This window comes from Zonotrichia leucophrys, chromosome 28 (genome assembly GCF_028769735.1).
Source record: "Zonotrichia leucophrys gambelii isolate GWCS_2022_RI chromosome 28, RI_Zleu_2.0, whole genome shotgun sequence".
Lineage (NCBI taxonomy): Eukaryota > Metazoa > Chordata > Aves > Passeriformes > Passerellidae > Zonotrichia > Zonotrichia leucophrys.
The window spans coordinates 3983286-4002248 of NC_088197.1; the positions used below are offsets into that span (position 1 = coordinate 3983286).

The 18963-nt window shown below is 45.7% G+C and overlaps 1 protein-coding gene across 3 annotated transcripts; it reads left to right on the top strand.

Annotated features, from left to right (window-relative positions):
- The first annotated feature begins 44 nt into the window (after positions 1–44).
- On the top strand, positions 45–18701 carry SGTA (small glutamine rich tetratricopeptide repeat co-chaperone alpha). 3 transcript variants are annotated; one of them, XM_064734498.1, is made up of 12 exons: positions 45–120; positions 2316–2450; positions 3864–3967; positions 4131–4215; positions 5702–5801; positions 8185–8289; positions 10360–10498; positions 13495–13557; positions 13882–13919; positions 14648–14737; positions 15849–15964; positions 17664–18701. In XM_064734498.1, exons 2-11 carry the CDS (start codon positions 2351–2353, stop codon positions 15961–15963), a joined length of 939 nt encoding a protein of 312 aa, XP_064590568.1. In that variant the 5' UTR covers positions 45–120; positions 2316–2350; the 3' UTR covers position 15964; positions 17664–18701. The 3 variants fall into 3 exon arrangements, with proteins under 3 accessions (XP_064590568.1, XP_064590567.1, XP_064590566.1); XM_064734497.1 differs by having other exon boundaries at positions 80–131; XM_064734496.1 differs by lacking the exon at positions 45–120 and adding an exon at positions 403–421 and having other exon boundaries at positions 17664–17801.
- Positions 18702–18963: the final 262 nt, after the last annotated feature.

The following is an 18963-nucleotide window of genomic DNA, read 5'->3' on the forward strand; positions in this document are numbered from 1 at the left end:
GGGCGGGGCTTCCTCCATAGGCCACGCCCATTCTTGTGCTATTGGGAGGGGCGGGGCCGCGGCGGAGCCGGCGCGCGGCGGGCGCGGCGCATGCGCAGTGCGGGAGCGCGCCCGGCCCAGGCGAGTGTCCGGTGAGCGCGGGGGGACCGGGGGACACCGGGAGCGGGACGGGGGCACCGGGAGCGGCTCGCCGCCGGGACCCCTCCGCCTCCGGACCCGCTGGTGCCGGGCTGTGCTGCCCACCGTTCTGTTCCGCATGGGGGCAGCTGCACCGGGGGGTACCGGGTGCACCGGGGCCTGGGGGGGCGGGACCGGACGGGACGGGACGGGACGTACCAGGAGCGGGCTGTGCCCTCCGTTGGGACTTGTATGTCTCCGGTGCTGCCGGTGCCAGGCTCGGGGGTCACCCGTCCCGATCACGGTGAGCGCACCGGTAACCGGGGATCCCCGGTTGTTTCCACCGGGGCAGGGTCCGGGCGGTGCTCGCGGGGCTTTGGGGACACCGGGGAGCGGCGCCTTCCCCTCTCTGCCCGGTGTGTCCGGGGGCTGCCGGGGAACGCGAGCCAGGCGGGCCCGGTGCTGCTCCGGGCGGACGGGACCGGCTCAGCTCCGGTGGGCTCGCGTTAAACGGAGCTCGTGTCTCCGTTAACTGAGCCTGGCTGTGCTACAAACCCAGTTAAAGTGCGGGGAGTTTGCTCTGGGGATTCCCAGCCCCGGGTGCTGCTGGTTGGGCTCTCCGTGCTTTGGGATTTCCCTCCCTGTGCCCTGCCAGGACGGGCTGGCACTGCCCGGGCTGCCAAACTCCTCCTGCCTCTGCTTTGGGGCCACCAAAATCCTCCTTGATTTTCCTTTAGGGCCACCAAATTCCTCCCGAATTCCTCCTGGCTCTGCTTTGGGGCCACCAAATTCCTCCTTGGTTTTCCTTTAGGGCCACCAAACTCCTCCTAAATTCCTGCTGCTCCTGGCTCTGGTTTAGCCACCAAATTCTTCCTAAATTCTTCCTGCTCCTGGCTCTGCTTTGGGGCTACCAAATTCCACCTAAACTCCTCCTGCCTCTGCTTTGGGGCCACCAAAATCCTCCTTGGTTTTCCTTTAGGGCCACCAAACTCCTCCTAAATTCCTCCTGCTCCTGGCTCTGCTTTGGGGCCACCAAACTCCTCCTAAATTCCTCCTGCTCCTGGCTCTGCTTTGGGGCCACCAAATTCCTCCTTTACTCTGGTTTGGGGCCACCAAATTCCTCCTGAACTTCTCCTGGTTCTGCTTTGGAGCTGCCAAAGTCCTCCTGAATTCCTCCTGCTCCTGGATCGAGTTTGGGGCCACCAAATACCTCCTTGGCTCTGGTTTAGGGCCACCAAATTCCTCCTGAATTCCTCCTGGCTCTGCTTTGGGGCCGCCAAATTCCTCCTTGGTTTTCCTTTAGGGCCACCAAATTCCTCCTAAACTCCTCCTGGTTCTGCTTTGGGGCCACCAAATTCATCTTAAATCCCTCCTGCTCCTGGCTCTGCTTTGGGGCCACCAAAATCCTCCTTGGTTTTCCTTTAGGGCCACCAAATTCCTCCCGAATTCCTCCTGGTTCTGGTTTGGGGCTGCCAAAGTCCTCCTGAATTCCTCCTGCTCCTGGTTCTGCTTTGGGGCTACCAAATTCCTCCTTTACTCTGGTTTGGGGCCACCAAATTTCTCCTAAACTCCTCCTGGTTCTGCTTTGGGGCCACCAAATTCATCTTAAATTCCTCCTGCTCCTGCCTCTGCTTTGGCCACCAAATTCTTCCTAAATTCCTCCTCCTCCTGGTTCTGCTTTGGGGCCACCAAATTCATCTTAAATTCCTCCTGCTCTTGGTTCTGGTTTGGAGCCACCAAATTCCTCCTTGGCTCTACTTTGGGGCCACCAAAATCCCTCTAAATTCCTCCTGTTCTTGGCTCTGGTTTGGGGCTACCAAATTCCTTTTTGGCTCTTCTTTGAAGCTGTGAAATTCTTCTTGTGAATTCCTCCTGCTCCTGGCTCTGGTTTGGGGCCACCAAATTCCTCCAAAATTCCTCCTGCTCTTGGCCCTTGGTTTAAGGAGCAAGAAAATTGGGAGGTTTTTATTCCTGGTGGGTTCCAGGGATTTCAACACCCCTGGGTGCTTCCCTTGGCGTGGTTGTGCCAAGCAGAGGGCGAATCCAAACCTGGAGAATTCCTAAAGAAAACCAAGAATATTCTGGAGTTCCTACCAACTCCAAATCCATCCTGACCTCCTCAGCACCTCCCTGAGGGGCAGCAGCAGCAGAACCTTTTTCCCTTTTGGTGTTTCAATGCCCGGTTTGTGTCTGTGCAGGATTTTTTGGGAAGCCAGGAGCGGTGGAGCCCAGCATGGCAGACCAGAAGCGTCTGGCCTTCTCCATCATCCAGTTCCTGCACACCCAGCTCCAGAACGGGAGCATGTCCCCAGATGCTCAGGAGAGTTTGGAAGGTGGGTGGATCTGCCTCTGTCAGGCCAAAATTTGGGAGAATTTTGCTTTTTTTCCCCGATTTTCTACGCCTGGCTTGGCTGGGCTGCTCCCGGTGCCGAACCTCGCTGGAATTTTGGGGTTGATTTTTTTTTTTTTCCTTTTGGGATTTATCCAGGGGATGCTGGTGGCTTGTGTGGCCTCTGATCTCTGCCAAGAGCAGCTTAGCTGGATGTACCTGGGCTCAGAATCCTCCCTGATCCCTGCTTGGAGACTCAGAGGGTTCACCCAGGCCAAGCTGGGAGCGCTCTGTGGGGATGGGAAACGAGAATTCTGTGGCTCCATAGAAACTTTTTGTGCTCCTGGAGTTGTTTCTCCTCTTTTGCTGCCCAAAATATCATTCCTCAAGGTTTTTTTTCCAGACCTTTTTAAAGGGCCAGGGATCTTAAAAGGTTTCCTTAAGGGGATTAAGGTTTAGCCCTGGGTTTGTTGTGGTGAAAGGAGCGTGGCTGTGGGGTGGGGGGGACATTGCTGGGAGTGGGATATTTTTTGGGATGAAAAATGTGGCAGGAAGGCTCTGTTTTTCCCTGGGAGCAGCTTCCCAAGCCTGAGGAGGGAGGAGGTGGCTCAGGGTTCCCAGAGTGAGGGGAATATTTGGAATTTTGGGCCATTCCCACATTCCCCAGCTGTGGAAATGCTACAGCAGCCCCAGCCTGATTCACTTCCAACCCCAGGAATCCTTCAGGGAGTGGGAATTTGGGACTGGATCCATCCAGGATACCCAGAGGGAAGCTTTGCCCAGCTCTGAATTTTGGCAAAATTTAGAAATACAGCCCCAAAAATCCCATCTGGTGAGGGAGAAATATTGGGGTTTTTTTCCTGTTTTTTTTGAGAGATAATGGAGAATCCCTCAGAGGATGGAAATCAGGACTGACTCCATACAAGATAACCAGAGGGAAGCTTTGCCCAGCTCTGAATTTTGAAAAATCTGAGGATACAGCCATAAATCCCATCTGGTGTGGGGGAAATATTGGGTTTTTTTCCTGATTTTTTAAAAGATGAGGGAGAATCCCTCAGGGGATGGGAATTGGGACTGGCTCCATCCAGGATACCCAGAGGGAAGCTTTGCCCAGCTCTGATTTTTGGCAAAATTTGAAAATACAGCCCCAAAAATCCCATCTGGTGTGGGGGAAATATTGGGATTTTTTCCTGATTTTTTAAAAGATGAGGGAGAATCCCTCAGGGAATGGGAATCAGGACTGACTCCATCCAGGATACCCAGAGGGAAGCTTTGCCCAGCTCTGAGTTTTGAAAAATCTGAGGATACAGCCCAAAAATCCCATCTGGTGTGGTGGAAATATTGGGGTTTTTTTCCTGGTTTTTTTTTTTTGAGAGATGAATATTTATTAATTAATGACCTGATTCTCCTTCTCCAGTGGCCATCCAGTGCCTGGAAACAGCATTTGGGGTCTCCATGGAAGACCAAAGCCTGGCTGTGTCCCAGACCCTCCCCGAAATATTTGAAGCCGTGGCAGGGAAGGTGAGTGAGAGCCCTGGGATGTTTCCCCTTTTCCCTGAATTCTTCTGGATTTTCCAGGAGGCTGCTGCTCCCCTCAGAGAGTGTGGGAGGGGAACGTTTTGGGCTGGGGAAATTGGTGGGAATTGTGGGAATGCTCAGCTCAGCTTGTGCCTCTCCTTGGAAGGAGCTGGAGCGCTCCAGGACGAGCTCGGAGCCCGTCACCCCCTCAGAAGATGACGTGGCTGAGGCTGAAAGGCTCAAGACTGAAGGTACCAAACCCCTGGAGCTGCTGGATAACGAGGGTTTGGTGCTAATTGGGATTAAATCTCAATTCCCTGGCAGCTGGAATTGGAGGAAAAAAGGGAATGTTTTCTATTTTTTTTTTTTTTTTCTTTTTTTTCTTTTTTTTTTTTTTCTTTTTTTTTCTTTTCTTTTCTTTTCTCTTTTCTCTTTCTCTCTTTCTCTTTCTCTTTTCCTTTTTCTTTTTCTCTTTTCTTCTCTTTTCTCTTTCTTTCTCTTTCTCTTTTTTTTTCTTCTTTTCTCTTTTTCTTTCTCTTTTTTTCTCTTTTCTCTCTAACTTCTCTCTTTTCTCTTTTCCTCTTTCCTTCTCTTTCTTTTCTCCTTTTCTTTTCCTCTTTTCCTCCTCTTTCCTCTTTTCTCTTTTCTCTTTCTCTCTTTCTCCCTCTTTCTCTTTTCCTCTTTTTCTCTTTTCCTTTTTCTCTTTTCTTTTCTTTTCCTTTTCCTCTCTTTCTCTTTCCTCTCTTTTCTCTCTTTCTCCTTCTCTTTCCCTTTTCCTCTTTTCCTCTTCTCTTTTTCCTCTCTTTCCTCTCTTTTCCTCTCTTTTCTTCTCCTTTTCCTCTTTCCTCTTCTCTCTTCTCTTTTCCTCTCTTTCTCCTCTCTTTTCTCTCTTTTCCCTCTTTCTCTTTTCTTTCCTCTTTTTTTCCTCTTTTCTCTCTTTTCCTCTTTCCTCTTTCTCTCTCTTTCCTCTCTTTTCCTCTCTTTTCTTTTCCTCTCTTTTCCTCTCTTTTCTTTTCCTCTCTTTTCTCTCTTTTCTTTTCCTTTTTTCTCTTTTCCTCTTCTTCTTTCCCTTTTTCCCCTTTTCTCCTTTTCCCTCTCTTTTCTCTTTCTTCTTTCCTCCTTCTTCCTTGCTTATCTGTGAGTTTTCCTTTTTCCTCTCTTTTTCCCTCCTGTGGTTTTCGATCCATCCTTCCTTCTCTTTTTCCTGGAATATGTTTCCACTTTTTTGTTCTGATTCCGCCGCATTCCCCATTTTCCTCTCTTTTACTCTCTTTTACTCTCTTTTACTCTCTTTTACTCTCTTTTACTCTCTTTTACTCTCTTTTACTCTCTTTTACTCTCTTTTACTCTCTTTTCTCCCTTTTCTCCCTTTTCTCCCTTTTCTCCCTTTTCTCTCTCTTCTCCCTTTTCTCTTTTCTTTTTTATTCCTGCCTCCGGCTCCTCTTGGGCTATAGGAATGTGGAGAGGTTTTGCTGTTGGATCAGTGGCATTTTTATCCCAAAAATCCTGTGGGGTTTGGAGCAGAGCATCCATCCTTCCTGCTCTTTTTCCTGGGGAAAAAATGGGATGGGTGTGGGTGCAGCACCTGGGGTGGTTTTTGGGATTCAGGATTGGGAATGGGGGAATTTCCAGCCAGCAATCCCCACACTGACAAACCTCTTCCCTGTGCTATTTCCATGGATCCAGCCCTTTGCTTTGGTTTATCCCAGTTTTTTTTTCCCATTTTTTTCCCATCAGGAAATGACCAAATGAAGGCAGAAAACTTCGAGGCTGCCGTGTCTTTTTATGGGAAAGCCATCGAGTTAAACCCAGCCAACGCCGTTTATTTCTGCAACAGGTACTGAGCAGCTCCCCCTGCTCAAGAATGCCCAAAATTCCCATTTTTGGAACAATCCTGTGGAGTTTTGGAACAGTTTCTTGCTCATTGTGGGATCATGCCGTGTTTTGGGATCTCTGGGTGGGATGTGGGTGTGGAAATGAACTTTTATCAGATGCTGGAGAGATGAGGGATCCAGGGAATAGGATCTGCTTCCATGCACAGTGGGATGTGCTGGGAATTCAGGGTGGAATGAGGAGCTGGAGGCCCAAAAATCCCATTTTTTAAACGATTCTGTGGAGTTTTTGAACAGTTTCTTGCTCATTGTGGGATTGTGCCGTGTTTTGGTGCATCCTGGGATCTCTGGGTGGGATGTGGGTGTGCAAATTACCTTTATCAGACCTTTATCAATGAGGGATGCCAGGGAATGGGGTCTGCTTCCATGCAGAGTGGGATGTGCTGGGAATTCAGGGTGGAATGAGGAGCTGGAGGCTCCTCGTGGAGAGTGAAGGGAGTTGTGTGTGCAGAGTCAGCAGTGGAAGGAGGGAGGTTTTTGTGTCTCTCTGCAATTCCGGGATGAAACAGATTTTGAACTTAAATTTGATTATATCCAGGTAGGAATGCTTGAAAATATCAGTAATGTAATCCAGGTTAGGTAGATGTTTGAAATCTCAGATTATATCCAGGTAGGAATGTTTGAAATTTCAAATTGTATCCAGGTGGGAATGTTTGAAATCTCTAGATTCTATCCAGGTAGGAATATTTGAAATCTCAGATTGTGGGAATATTTGAAATCTCAGAATCTCTCAGGTAGGAATATTGAAATCTCAGACTATACCAGGTAGGAATGTTTGAAAATCTCAGACATGTAGGAATGTTTGAAATCTCAGATTGATCCAGGGTAGGAATGTTTGAAATTTCAAATTGTATCCAGGCAGGAATGTTTGAAATCTCATATTCTATCCAGGTAGGAATGTTTGAAATCTCAGAATCTTTCCAGGTAGGAATGTTTGAAATCTCAGTGAATTAATAATCCAGGTGGAATGTTTGAAATCTCAGATTCTATCCAGTGGGAATGTTTGAAATCTCAGATTGTGGGAATGTTTGAAATCTCCAGATTATATCCAGGGTAGGAATGTTTGAAATCTCCAGATTATATCTGGGTAGGAATGTTTGAAATCTCAGAATTTTTCCAGGTAGGAATGTTTGAAATTTCAGATTCTATCCAGGTAGGAATGTTTGAAATCTCAGATTGTGGGAATGTTTGAAATCTCCAGTTTATATCCAGGTAGGAATGTTTGAAATCTCAGATTATATCCAGGTAGGAATGTTTGAAATCTCAGAATCTCTCCAGGTAGGAATGTTTGAAATCTCAGGATTATATCCAGGTAGGAATGTTTGAAATCTCAGATTATATCCAGGTAGGAATGTTTGAAATCTCAGGATTATATTCAGGTAGGAATGTTTGAAATCTCAGAATCTTTCCAGGTAGGAATGTTTGAAATCTCAGATTGTGGGAATATTTGAAATCTCAGGATTATATCCGGGTAGGAATGTTTGAAATCTCAGAATCTTTCCATGTAGGAATGTTTGAAATCTCAGGATTATATCCAGGTAGGAATATTTGAAATCTCAGGATTATATCCAGGTAGGAATGTTTGAAATCTCTAGATTATATCCAGGTAGGAATATTTGAAATCTCAGGATTATATCCAGGTAGGAATGTTTGAAATCTCAGGATTATTTCTAGTTAGGAATATTTGAAATTTCAGAATCTTTCCAGGTAGGAATGTTTGAAATCTCAGATTCTATCCAGGTAGGAATGTTTGAAATCTCAGGGTTATATCCAGGTAGGAATGTTTGAAATCTCAGGATTATATTCAGGTAGGAATGTTTGAAATCTCAGGACTATATCCAGGTAGGAATGTTTAAAATCTCAGATTGTATCCAGGGTAGGAATGTTTGAAATTTCAGATTGTGGGAATGTTTGAAATCTCCAGATTATATCCAGGTAGGAATGTTTGAAATCTCAGAATCTTTCCAGGTAGGAATGTTTGAAATCTCAGGATTCTATCCAGGTAGGAATGTTTGAAATCTCAGATTATATCCAGGTAGGAATGTTTGAAATCTCAGATTGTGGGAATGTTTGAAATCTCCAGATTATATCCAGGTAGGAATGTTTGAAATCTCAGGATTATATCCAGGCAGGAATGCTTGGCTCCTCCCTCTGGCCTCACATCTCCCAATGGGATGCTGCAGCTCTTATCACCCATGCAGCGACATTCAACAGCCTCTTATCAGCAGATGTTGTGGAAGAGATAAGGAAAACTGCCATCCAGATAACAACCAGAACCCAATTTGCTTGGCAATGCAGGAGATTGTGGATTTTTCCCGTTTTTTCCAGAGCTGCTGCCTACAGCAAGCTGGGGAATTACGCGGGAGCCGTGCGGGACTGCGAGCGAGCCATCGGCATCGACCCCAGCTACAGCAAAGCCTACGGCAGGATGGGGTGAGCAGCCTCCTCCTGGGCCAATTCCCACTTTTCCTTGGGAATTCTGCAGCCCTGCACACCCCAGAACAAAGATTTTATCCATTTGGTCCACCATGAAAAAATTCCTGCAGTTTTGGCTTTTTAGGGTGGAGAAAAATTCACATTTTTCAATTTTTAGGAGGTTGGTGAGACAATGGTTGGATAAGACAAGTGACCAAAAAATTCCTCTTTGGTTTTTGGAATTTTGGAATTCTGCAGCCCTGCATACCCCAGAACAAAGATTTTATCAGTTTGGTCCACCATGAAAAAATTCTGCAGTTTCGGCTTTTTAGGGTGGAGAAAAAATTCACGTTTTTCAATTCTAAGAGAGTTGATGGGGACAACTGGATTTCAAAATTCCCCCAAAAAACACCCATCTATGACTTTGATTTTTATTTCCACCTTTCCTTGGGAATTCTGCAGCCCTGCACTCCCCAGAACAAAGATTTTATCCGTTTGTTACACCATGAAAAAATTCCTGCAGTTTCGGCTTTTTAGGGTGGAGAAAAAAATTTCGCGTTTTTCAATTTTTAGGAAGTTGGTGAGTCAATGGTTGGACAAGACAGGTGACAAAAAAATTCCTCTTTGATTTTTATTTCCACCTTTCCTTGGGAATTCTGCAGCCCTGCACTCCCCAGAACAAAGATTTTATCCGTTTGTTACACCATGAAAAAATTCTGCAGTTTTGGCTTTTTAGGGTGGACAAAAATTCACATTTTTCAATTTTTAGGAGGTTGGTGAGTCAATGGTTGGATAAGACAAGTGACCAAAAAATTCCACTTTGATTTTTATTTCCACCTTTCCTTGGGAATTCTGCATCCCAGCACACCGCAGAACAAAGATTTTATCCGTTTGGTCCACCATGAAAAAATTCCTGCAGTTTTGGCTTTTTAGGGTGGAGAAAAAATTTCACGTTTTTCAATTTTTAGGAGGTTGGTGAGACAATGGTTGGATAAGACAAGTGACCAAAAAATTCCTCTTTGGTTTTTATTTTCTTTCCACCTTTCCTTGGGAATTCTGCATCCCTGCACTCCCCAGAACAAAGATTTTATCCGTTTGGTACACCATGAAAAAATTCCTGCAGTTTCGGCTTTTTAGGGTAGAGAAAAATTCACATTTTTCAATTTTTAGGAGGTTGGTGAGACAATGGTTGGATAAGACAAGTGACAAAAAAATTCCTCTTTGATTTTTATTTCCACCTTTCCTTGGGAATTCTGCAGCCCTGCACTCCCCAGAACAAAGATTTTATCCATTTGGTCCACCATGAAAAAATTCTGCAGTTTTGGCTTTTTAGGGTGGAGAAAAATTTCACATTTTTCAATTTTTAGGAGGTTGATGGAACAGCAGTTCGATAAGACAAATGACCAAATAATTCCTCTGTAACTTTGATTTTTTATTTTCTTTTCTACTGGAATTTTGATTTCCTGAAAATTTATTTCTTAATTCTATGTTGATGGGGATAACTGGATTTAAAAAGTGCCCAAAAAAATCCATCTGTGACTTGGATTTTAATTTTCTTTCCACCATTCCTGCTGGAATTTTCAATTCCCAGAACAAAGATTTTATCTGTTTGGTCCACCATGAAAAAATTCTGCAGTTTCGGCTTTTTAGGGTAGAGAAAAATTCACATTTTTCAATTCTAAGAAAGTTGGTGGGGACAGCAGTTGGATAAAACAAGTGACCAAAAGATTCCTCTGTAACTTTGATTTTTTATTTTCTTTTCTACTGGAATTTTGATTTCCTGAAAATTTATTTCTTAATTCTATGTTGATGGGGATAACTGGATTTAAAAAGTGCCCAAAAAAATCCATCTGTGACTTTGATTTTTATTTTCTTCCCACCATTCCTGCTGGAATTTTCAATTCCCAGAACAAGGATTTTATCAGTTTGTTCCACTATGAAAAATTCCTGCTGTTTTAGGTTTTTTTAGGGTGGAGAAAAAAAAATTCACATTTTTCAATTCTAAGAAAGTTGGTGGGGGACAACAATTGGATTAAAATAGGTGACAAAAAACCTTTCAATGACTTTGAATTTTCTGTTTTTTCCCAGCTTGGCCCTGTCCAGCTTAAACAAACACACAGAAGCCGTTGTTTACTACAAAAAAGCTCTGGAGTTGGATCCGGACAACGAAACGTACAAATCCAACCTCAAAATAGCTGAACAGAAAATGAAGGAGACTCCCAGTCCAGTAAGTTGTGGAATTTGGGAATTTATTGTGGTTAAAAGAGCAGGAGCAGGGTTTTGCAACAGCAATTTCCACACTTTTGTGATCAAATATCTCCAAAATTCAGCTTTTTTTTTGTTTTTTTTTGTTTTCCCCATTGCACCAAAGGTGGTTTTTTTTTTTTTTGCACACAAAATTTTCATTTCCCAGAACAAGGATTTTATCAGTTTGTTCCACCATGATGAAATTCCTGCTATTTTGGCTTTTTAGGGTGGAGAAAAATTTCACATTTTTCAATTTTTAGGAGGTTGGTGGAACAGCAGTTAGATAAGACAAATGACCAAATAATTCCTCTGTAACTTTGATTTTTTTTATTTTCTTTTCTACTGGAATTTTGATTTCCTGAAAATTTATTTCTTAATTCTATGTTGATGGGGATAACTGGATTTGCACACAAAGAAAACTTTTTTTCCCCAAAAGAAACCTGGAGGTTTGGCAGGAATGGGCTGAAATGTCCTTTATGGATCGTTTTGAGGGGGATTTTAATTTTTCCAAGGTTTTTTTTTTTCCAGGGCAGAGCTGAGGGGATGAGCAGGAATCTCTGGGATTTTCCAGAGACTCTTCCCGCCCTGTCAGGGTTTAAATGTTGGATTTGGGATCCTCCAAAAAAAAAAATGGGGAAGGATTTTTCCAACAGCCTGGAGAGACAGGAGAAGGGCAGGGTTGGGTGGGAGAATGGGAAGGAATCTTTGGATGGAATTCCCAGAGAAGTTGGGATTGTCCCAAGGAAAGGTTGGAGAAGCTCCAAGGAGTCACTTCCAGGGGTTCCAGGAGAGCTGGAGGGGGATTTGGGACAAGGGATGGAGGGACAGGACACAGGGAATGGGGTTAAAATGGGAAAATGGAGATTTGAGTGGGATTTTGGGGAAGAATTCCTGGCTGGGAGGGTGGGGAGGGAATGGGATGGAATTCCCAGAGCAGCTGGGGATGCTCCATCCTTGGCAGTGCCCAAGGCCAGGCTGGGAATGGAATCCCATTCCTGCTGGGATTCACTGGCTCTGGCAGCCCTGGGAATGGGGAATGGGATTTGGGAATGGGGGATGAGAATGAGGAATGGGGAATGGGGGTGGAGAATGAGAAATGAGGAATGGGGAGTGGGGTTTGTGAATAGGGGTGGGAAATGGGAATGAAGAATTGGGAACGGGGATGGGGAATGGGAATGGGGTTTTGGAATGGGAAATGGGGAGTGAGCAGTGGGAATGGGAAATGAGAGATGGGAATGGGGAATTGGGAACAGGGATGGGAAATGAGGAATGGGATTTTGGGAATGAGGAATGGGGTTTTGGAGTGGGAATGGGGAATGAGGGATGGGAATGAGGGATGGGAATGAGGAATGGGGTTTGGGAATGGGGAATGGGGATGGAGAATGAGAAATGAGGAATTGGGAATGGGGTTTGTGAATAAGGATGGGGGAATGGGAAATGAGGAATGGGGAATGAGGGGTGGGTAATGGGGAAATGGGAATGAAGAATTGGGAATGAGGAATGGGCTTTTGGAATGGGGAATGGGAAATGGGGAGTGAGCAGTGGGAATGGGGAGTGAGAGAGGGGAATGGGGGAAAGGGGAATTGGGAACAGGGATGGGGAATGAGGAATGGGATTTTGGGAATGAGGAATGGGGTTTTGGAGTGGGAATGGGGAATGAGCAATGGGAATGGGGGATGGAAATTGGGGAATTGAGAATGAGGGATGGGAATGAGGAATGGGGTTTGGGAATGGGGATGGAGAATGAGAAATGAGGAATGGGGAATGGGGTTTGGGAATGAGGATGGGGGAATGGGGAGTGAGGAGTAGGGAATGGGAAATGAGGAATGGGGAATGAGGGGTGGGTAATGGGAATGAAGGATGGGGAATGAGGAATGGGAAATGAGGAATGGGGTTTTGGAATGGGGATTGGGGAATGGGAAATGGGGATGAGCAGTGGGAATGGGGATTGGGGAATGGGAAATGAGAGATGGGGAATGAGGAATGGGGTTTTGGAATGGGGAATGGGGATTGGGGAATGGGAAATGGGGAGTGAGCAGTGGGAATGGGGAATGAGAGAGGGGAATGGGGAATTGGGAACAGGGATGGGAAATGAGGAATGGGGTTTTGGGAATGGGGAATGAGCAATGGGAATTGGGAATGGAGAATGAGGGATGGGAATGAGGAATGGGGTTTGGGAATGGGGAATGGGGATGGAGAATGAGAAATGAGGAATTGGGAATGGGGTTTGTGAATGAGGATGGGAAATGAGGAATGGGGAATGAGGGGTGGGTAATGGGGAAATGGGAATGAAGAATTGGGAACGGGGATGGGGAATGAGGAATGGGAAATGAGGAATGGAGTTTTGGAATGGGAATGGGGATTGGGAATGGGAAATGGGGAGTGAGCAGTGGGAATGGGAAATGAGAGATGGGAATGGGGAATTGGGAACAGGGATGGGAAATGAGGAATGGGGGTTGGAAGTAGAAATGGGGAATGAGGAATGGGATTTTGGAATGGGAATGAGCAATGGGAATGGGGAATGAAGGATGGGAATGAGGAATGGGGAATTGGGAACAGGGATGGGCAATGAGGAATGGGGTTTGGAAATAGAAATGGGGAATGAGGAATGGGATTTTGGAATGGGAATGGGGAATGAAGGATGGGAATGAGGAATGGGGTTTGGGGAATAAGGAATGGGAAATGGGGTTTCGGAATTAGGAATGGGGAATGAGCAATGGGAATGGGGAATGAGGAATGGGATTTTTGGAATGGGAATGAGGAATGAGTAATGGGAATGGGGAATTAAGGATGGGAATGAGGAATGGGGAATTGGGAATGGGGCTTGGGGAATGAGGAATGGGGAATGTGGGATGGGAATGAGGGATGGGAATGGGGAATTGGGAACAGGGATGGGGAATGAGGAATGGTGTTTGGGGAATGAGGGATGGGAATGGGGAACGGGCAGTGACAGCAGCTCTGGTTTCTCCCTTCCAGACCAGCGGCCCCGGAGGGTTCGACTTGGCCGGATTGCTGAACAACCCCGGCTTCATGAGCATGGTGACTGCAGATCCCGGGGCTCCCTGGGATGGGGGCTCCCCTGGGTGGGATTCCCTGGGATGGAGCCCCTCTGGAAGCTTTCCCCGCTCCCTGGGGCTGTTTGAAAGCTGTCGCTGCTCCCTTCAGCTCACACAGAGCTGGGAATTTCTCCTCAGGCTTTTCCCAGGCTGTGGCAGGGCCTGCTCTGCTCTGGGCTTGGCATTCTCTCTCCTTTTTGCCATTTTCCTCCTTTTCCTGGATTCCCAAACATTCCCACCTTCCCTTTGGGGTTGATCCCACCCCGTCCCTGCTGCCTCACCCGGGTGTTGTTTTTATTCCCCACAGGCCTCAAACCTCATGAACAACCCCCAAGTACAACAGCTGTGAGTTGGATCCCACTTTTATTTATTCCCTCTTGGAATTCTGGGTTTATTCCCTCTTGGAATTCTGGGTTTGGCCTTTCCCAGTGGGAGCAGGAGGGAATTTGGGCCAGGAATGTTGAGGGGGGGCTCAGAACCAGTTCCCTGAGCTTGGGGGGTTTGGGTGCTCTGGAAAGTGCTGGGAGAGGGATTGGAATAAAATTGTTCCTGGGGGAGATGGATCATGGCCCTGGAATTGGTTCTGCTGCAGTTTTATGGGATTTCAGGAATTTCCCAGCTTGGTTGTAATGGGAATATTCCCATTCCTGGATGGTTGAGAGGAGCAGTTCCCAATATTTGAAGAAAATGGATAAATTTCTGAATCCATTCCTGAGCATCCCTGCAGGGCGTGGCAGGAGGGAGAGACCCTCTGGAGCCCCCAAATCCTTGGATTTTTGGGATGAGACCGCTCAGCTCCCTTTGGCTTCTCCCTCTCCGTGGTGCCATTGGGAATTCCCACCTGGAGGGAATCCAGGGAGGCAGAGCAGGGCTGGAATTCCATAAATCTGGGAACATCAACATTATTATGATAATTTTATTAATTGCTCAGCTTAATTAGTTCTTTCCAGCCAACCCAGGAAAAGCTGCTGCAGGGAATTCCGAGATCCCCAGGATGGGAAGTTGCTCCCGCCCATCCCCAGGTGATTTTTTGGGGATTTTTCCCCAGTTTTGAGCCCTTTTTCCCTCCCCAGAATGTCGGGGATGATCTCGGGAGGCCACAACGCCATGGGAGCGACCGGGAGCAGCCCCTCCACCAACGACCTGGCCAGCCTGATCCAGGCGTGAGTGGGGACACCTGGGGACACGATGGGACACGATGGGGACAGACTGGGATGGCTGGGAATGGCTGGGGGATAGGACTGGGGGACAGGGCTGGGGACATCTGGGGGACAGACAGCCTGGAGACAGCTGGGGATTGGATTGGGGACAGGATGGGGACAGACTGGGACAGCTGGGGATAGGATTGGGGACAAGGCTGGGGACAGACTGGGACAGCTGGGGACAGCTGGGGAATAGGATTGGGGACAGGATTGGGGGACAGGGCTGGGGACAGCTGGGGGATAGGATTGGGGACAGGATTGGGGGACAAGGATGGGGATAGGATTGGGGACAGGATTGGGGACAAGGCTGGGGGACAGGACTGGGATGAGACTGGGGACAGAGATGGGGACAAGGCTGGAGGATAGGACTGGGGACACCTAGGACAGCAGGGGACAGGACTGGGGACAGACTGGGACAGCTGGGGGATAGGATTGGGGACAGGATTGGGAGACAAGGATGGGGACAATTGGGGACAGGGCCGGGACAGGACTGGGAACAACTGAGGACAAGCTGGGAACAGGATTGGGGGCAGCTCGGGCCAGGACTGGGGACAATCCTGGATCCAGGGCTGGGAATGTCCCAGGGTATTGCCTGTGTCCAGGTGTCCCCAATGTCCCTGCTGTCCCTGTGTGTCCCTGTGGGTGTCCCTGCTGTCCCCTGTGTGTCCCTGATGTCCCTGTGTCCCTGTGGTGTCCCTGTGTGTCCCTGCTGTCCCTGGTGTCCCCAATGTCCCCTGTGTGTGTCCCTGTGGGTGTCCCTGCTGTCCCCTGTGTGTCCCCTGGGTGTCCCTGCTGTCCCTGGGTGTCCCTGCTGTCCCCAATGTCCCCTGTGTGTCCCTGCTGTCCCTGCTGTCCCCAATGTCCCTGTGTGTCCCTGCTGTCCCCAATGTCCCCATGTGTCCCTGCTGTCCCCAGTGTCCCCTGTGTGTCCCTGTCCCCTGGATGTCCCCAATGTCCCCGTGTGTGTCCCTGTGTGTGTCCCTGCTGTCCCAATGTCCCCAATGTCCCCAATGTCCCCATGTGTCCCTGTCCCCTGGATGTCCCCAATGTCCCCGTGTCCCCCTGTCCCCAGGGGCCAGCAGTTTGCGCAGCAGATGCAGCAGCAGAACCCGGAGCTCATTGAGCAGCTGCGCAGCCAAATCCGCAGCCGGACCCCGAGCGCCAGCAACGAGGAGCAGCAGGAGTGAGGTGGGCATCGATTATTGCTTATTGATTGGTTATTGATTGATTGATTCAGTGCAGGAATTGATAATTCAAGAGTGAGGTGGGCATCGATTATTGGTTATTGATTGGTTATTGATTGATTGATTCAGTGCAGGAATTGATCAATCCAGTTCTGATCAGTCAGCAGTGAGGTGGGGCAGGAGCAACCATTGATGATTGATTGATTGAATACAGGAATTGATAATTCAGGAGTGAGGTGGGGATTGATTATTGGTTATTGATTTATTATTGATTGATTGATTCAGTGCAGGAATTGATCAATCCAGTTCTGATCAGTCAGCAGTGAGGTGGGGCAGGAGCAACCATTGATGATTGATTGATTGATTGATTGATTGATTGATTGATTGATTGATTGAGTACAGGAATCGATAACTCAGGAGTGAGGTGGGGCATTGGTGATTGATTGATTGATTGATTGAATACAGGAATTGATAATTCAGGACTGAGGTGGGGCAGGAGCAGGGCCATTGGTTATTGATTGATTATTGATTGATTATTGATTGATTGATTCAATACAGGAATTGATAAATCCAGTTCTGATCAGTCAGCAGTGAGGTGGGGCAGGAGCAATCATTGATTATTGATTGATTGATTGATTGATTGAATACAGGAATTGATAATTCAGGAGTGAGGTGGGGCAGGAGCAGGGCCATTGGTTATTGATTGATTATTGATTGATTCAGTACAGGAATTGATAACTCCAGTTTGAGTCAGTCAGGACTGAGGTGGGGCAGGCATCAGTGGCTATTGATTATTGATTGATTGATTCAGTACAGGAATTGATAATGTCAGTTTGAGTAAATCAGCAGTGAAGTGGAGCAGGATCAATCATTGATGATTAATTGATTGATTGATTGAATACAGGAATTGGTAACTCCAGTTCTAATCAATCAGGAGTGAGGTGGGGCAGGATCAGTGCCATTGATTATTGATTGATTGACTGATTCAATACAGGAATTGATAACAGCAGTTTGAGTCAAATACAGTTTTAAATTTCTATTTCAAATTCTAAAAAATTTAAATTTAAATTATTTAAATTAAATAAATAAAAATAAAATGAAATTCCATTAATATTAAGTTAGATCAAAATTTAAAATAAAATGTGTGAATGGAAAAGAATGAAAAAATTGAATTGAATTAAAATTGAAATCACTGAAATAAGAATAAAATAATTGTAATTAAAATAATTGAAGCAATTTAAATTATTGTATTTATTTGAATATAAAATAATGAGAAGTTAAAATAAAAATGGATTTAAATTTAAATAAAATTTCAAATAAATAAAATAATAAAAATTAAATAATAATAAGTAAAATAATTATATAAATATATATTATGTCATTTTACAGGTTAATATATTAGTGTTATATTTATAATAGTAATAAGTAAATAATAACAATAAAACAAAAATTTGATTGAAAAATAAATTTTAAATTTGATTGAAATAAAATGAAATTATAATTTGAAATTACATAAAAATAAAATGAAAATCAACTGAAATAAAAGAAAATAATTTGAAAATAAATTAGCTTGAAATATAATGAAATAAAGTCAAAATAAATAAGTTAAATTAAAATAAAATGAATAGAAATAAATTATTTATATTAAACTGATGAAATTCCCTTTTCCCCAGGTGAATTTCCTGTTTTCCCTCTCTCCACAGCCCCTGGAAATTCCAGAATTTGCTTTTCCAGCTGGGAGCCACCTCCGTGTTGCCAATTCTTGACTTGGAAGTGTCCAAGAGGGGGAAAAAACCCAAAACTCCAACGGATAAAAACCACAAAAATTCCCAAATCTTCCCGAGACCTGCATGTCCCTGAGAATTCCCATTTCCCTCCCTTTTTTCCCCTTTTTTTCCCTTTTTCAGGTTTATTTTTTGGGGTTTTTTTCCTGGCAGCCCCAGCAGAGCTGAACTCAGAATTCTGTTGGGAAATTCCCAAATCCCTGCAGGATTTGCTGCCTGGGGGAGGGGTTTTATTCCCAATTTTTTTTTTGGTTTTTGGAGCATTTCCAAGCAAATTCTTCTTTTTTTTGCCCCAATTTTCCCTTTGGGAGCCACTTCCAAGAAGTGTTTGAGTCCCTGCTCATCCCCACTCTGGAATTCCTGGGATTTTCCATCTCTGGGATTTTTTTGGGAATTTTGCTGCTTCCCTCTCTCCAGGATCCACGGGGGAGTCAGGGCTGAACCTCCCCCAGGCATTTTTTGGGGTTTTTTTCCCCAATCCCAAAAAATCCTGGAAAATCCTATTTGAGTGTTCAGCAACTCTGGCAAAAATGGGGATTTCTCCCATGGAATGTGAGCAGGGAGGGAGTGAAGGTGTTTTTAGTGTGTTTAAAGGAGTTTTTTCTGAATTATTTTGATTTTTTTTTAATTGCATGTCAATGATCAGCCTGGCTGGGCTGGGGGTGGAATGAATCCAAAATCCCCCTTTGGATCCAAAAATCCAGGATTTGGGCAGGGAGAAGCTCCTGGAGCCACCTCAAAATCCCAGCTGGGGGAAACCAGAGGGAATTTTTTAAAATCCAAAATGGATTTAAATCCAATTTTTGGCTCCTGGGGGATGAGGAGCCCCTCTGGAACGTTGGGGAGACGGAAAAAATCATGGAAAAAAAGTGATTTTTTTTGGTCGAGGCTCCGTGGAATTCATGTGGTTCGTGTCACTCGTGAGGAATAAAAACCATTTGGACACTTTGGTTGTTATCCCTGCGTGCTCAGGTGATTTTCCAGAACTTTCTGTGGGCTCAGGGTCTGTTTGGGGGCACATTTTATTCCCATTTTCCCCAATTTTTTTGTCCTTCCCAGCAGGAATTCTCCTCCTGCGCATTCCTACAGCACAAAAATTAGAAAACTTTTATTTTTCCCTCCACTTCACCTTCCCTAAATTGCTTTTAATTTCTCTCCACCTGCTTTTTTTTTTGTAGCCCTACCAAAGGAATTTCAGGCTGGAAATGAAAATATTCTG

Bases quoted from the DNA above. Each gene is read 5' to 3' on its own strand.
- SGTA (XM_064734498.1), top strand. From the start codon at position 2,351: ATGGCAGACCAGAAGCGTCTGGCCTTCTCCATCATCCAGTTCCTGCAC. The intron at 2,451-3,863 runs GTGGGTGGATCT...CTCCTTCTCCAG, and splicing joins TGCTCAGGAGAGTTTGGAAG to TGGCCATCCAGTGCCTGGAA. The intron at 13,558-13,881 runs GTGACTGCAGAT...TATTCCCCACAG, and splicing joins ACCCCGGCTTCATGAGCATG to GCCTCAAACCTCATGAACAA.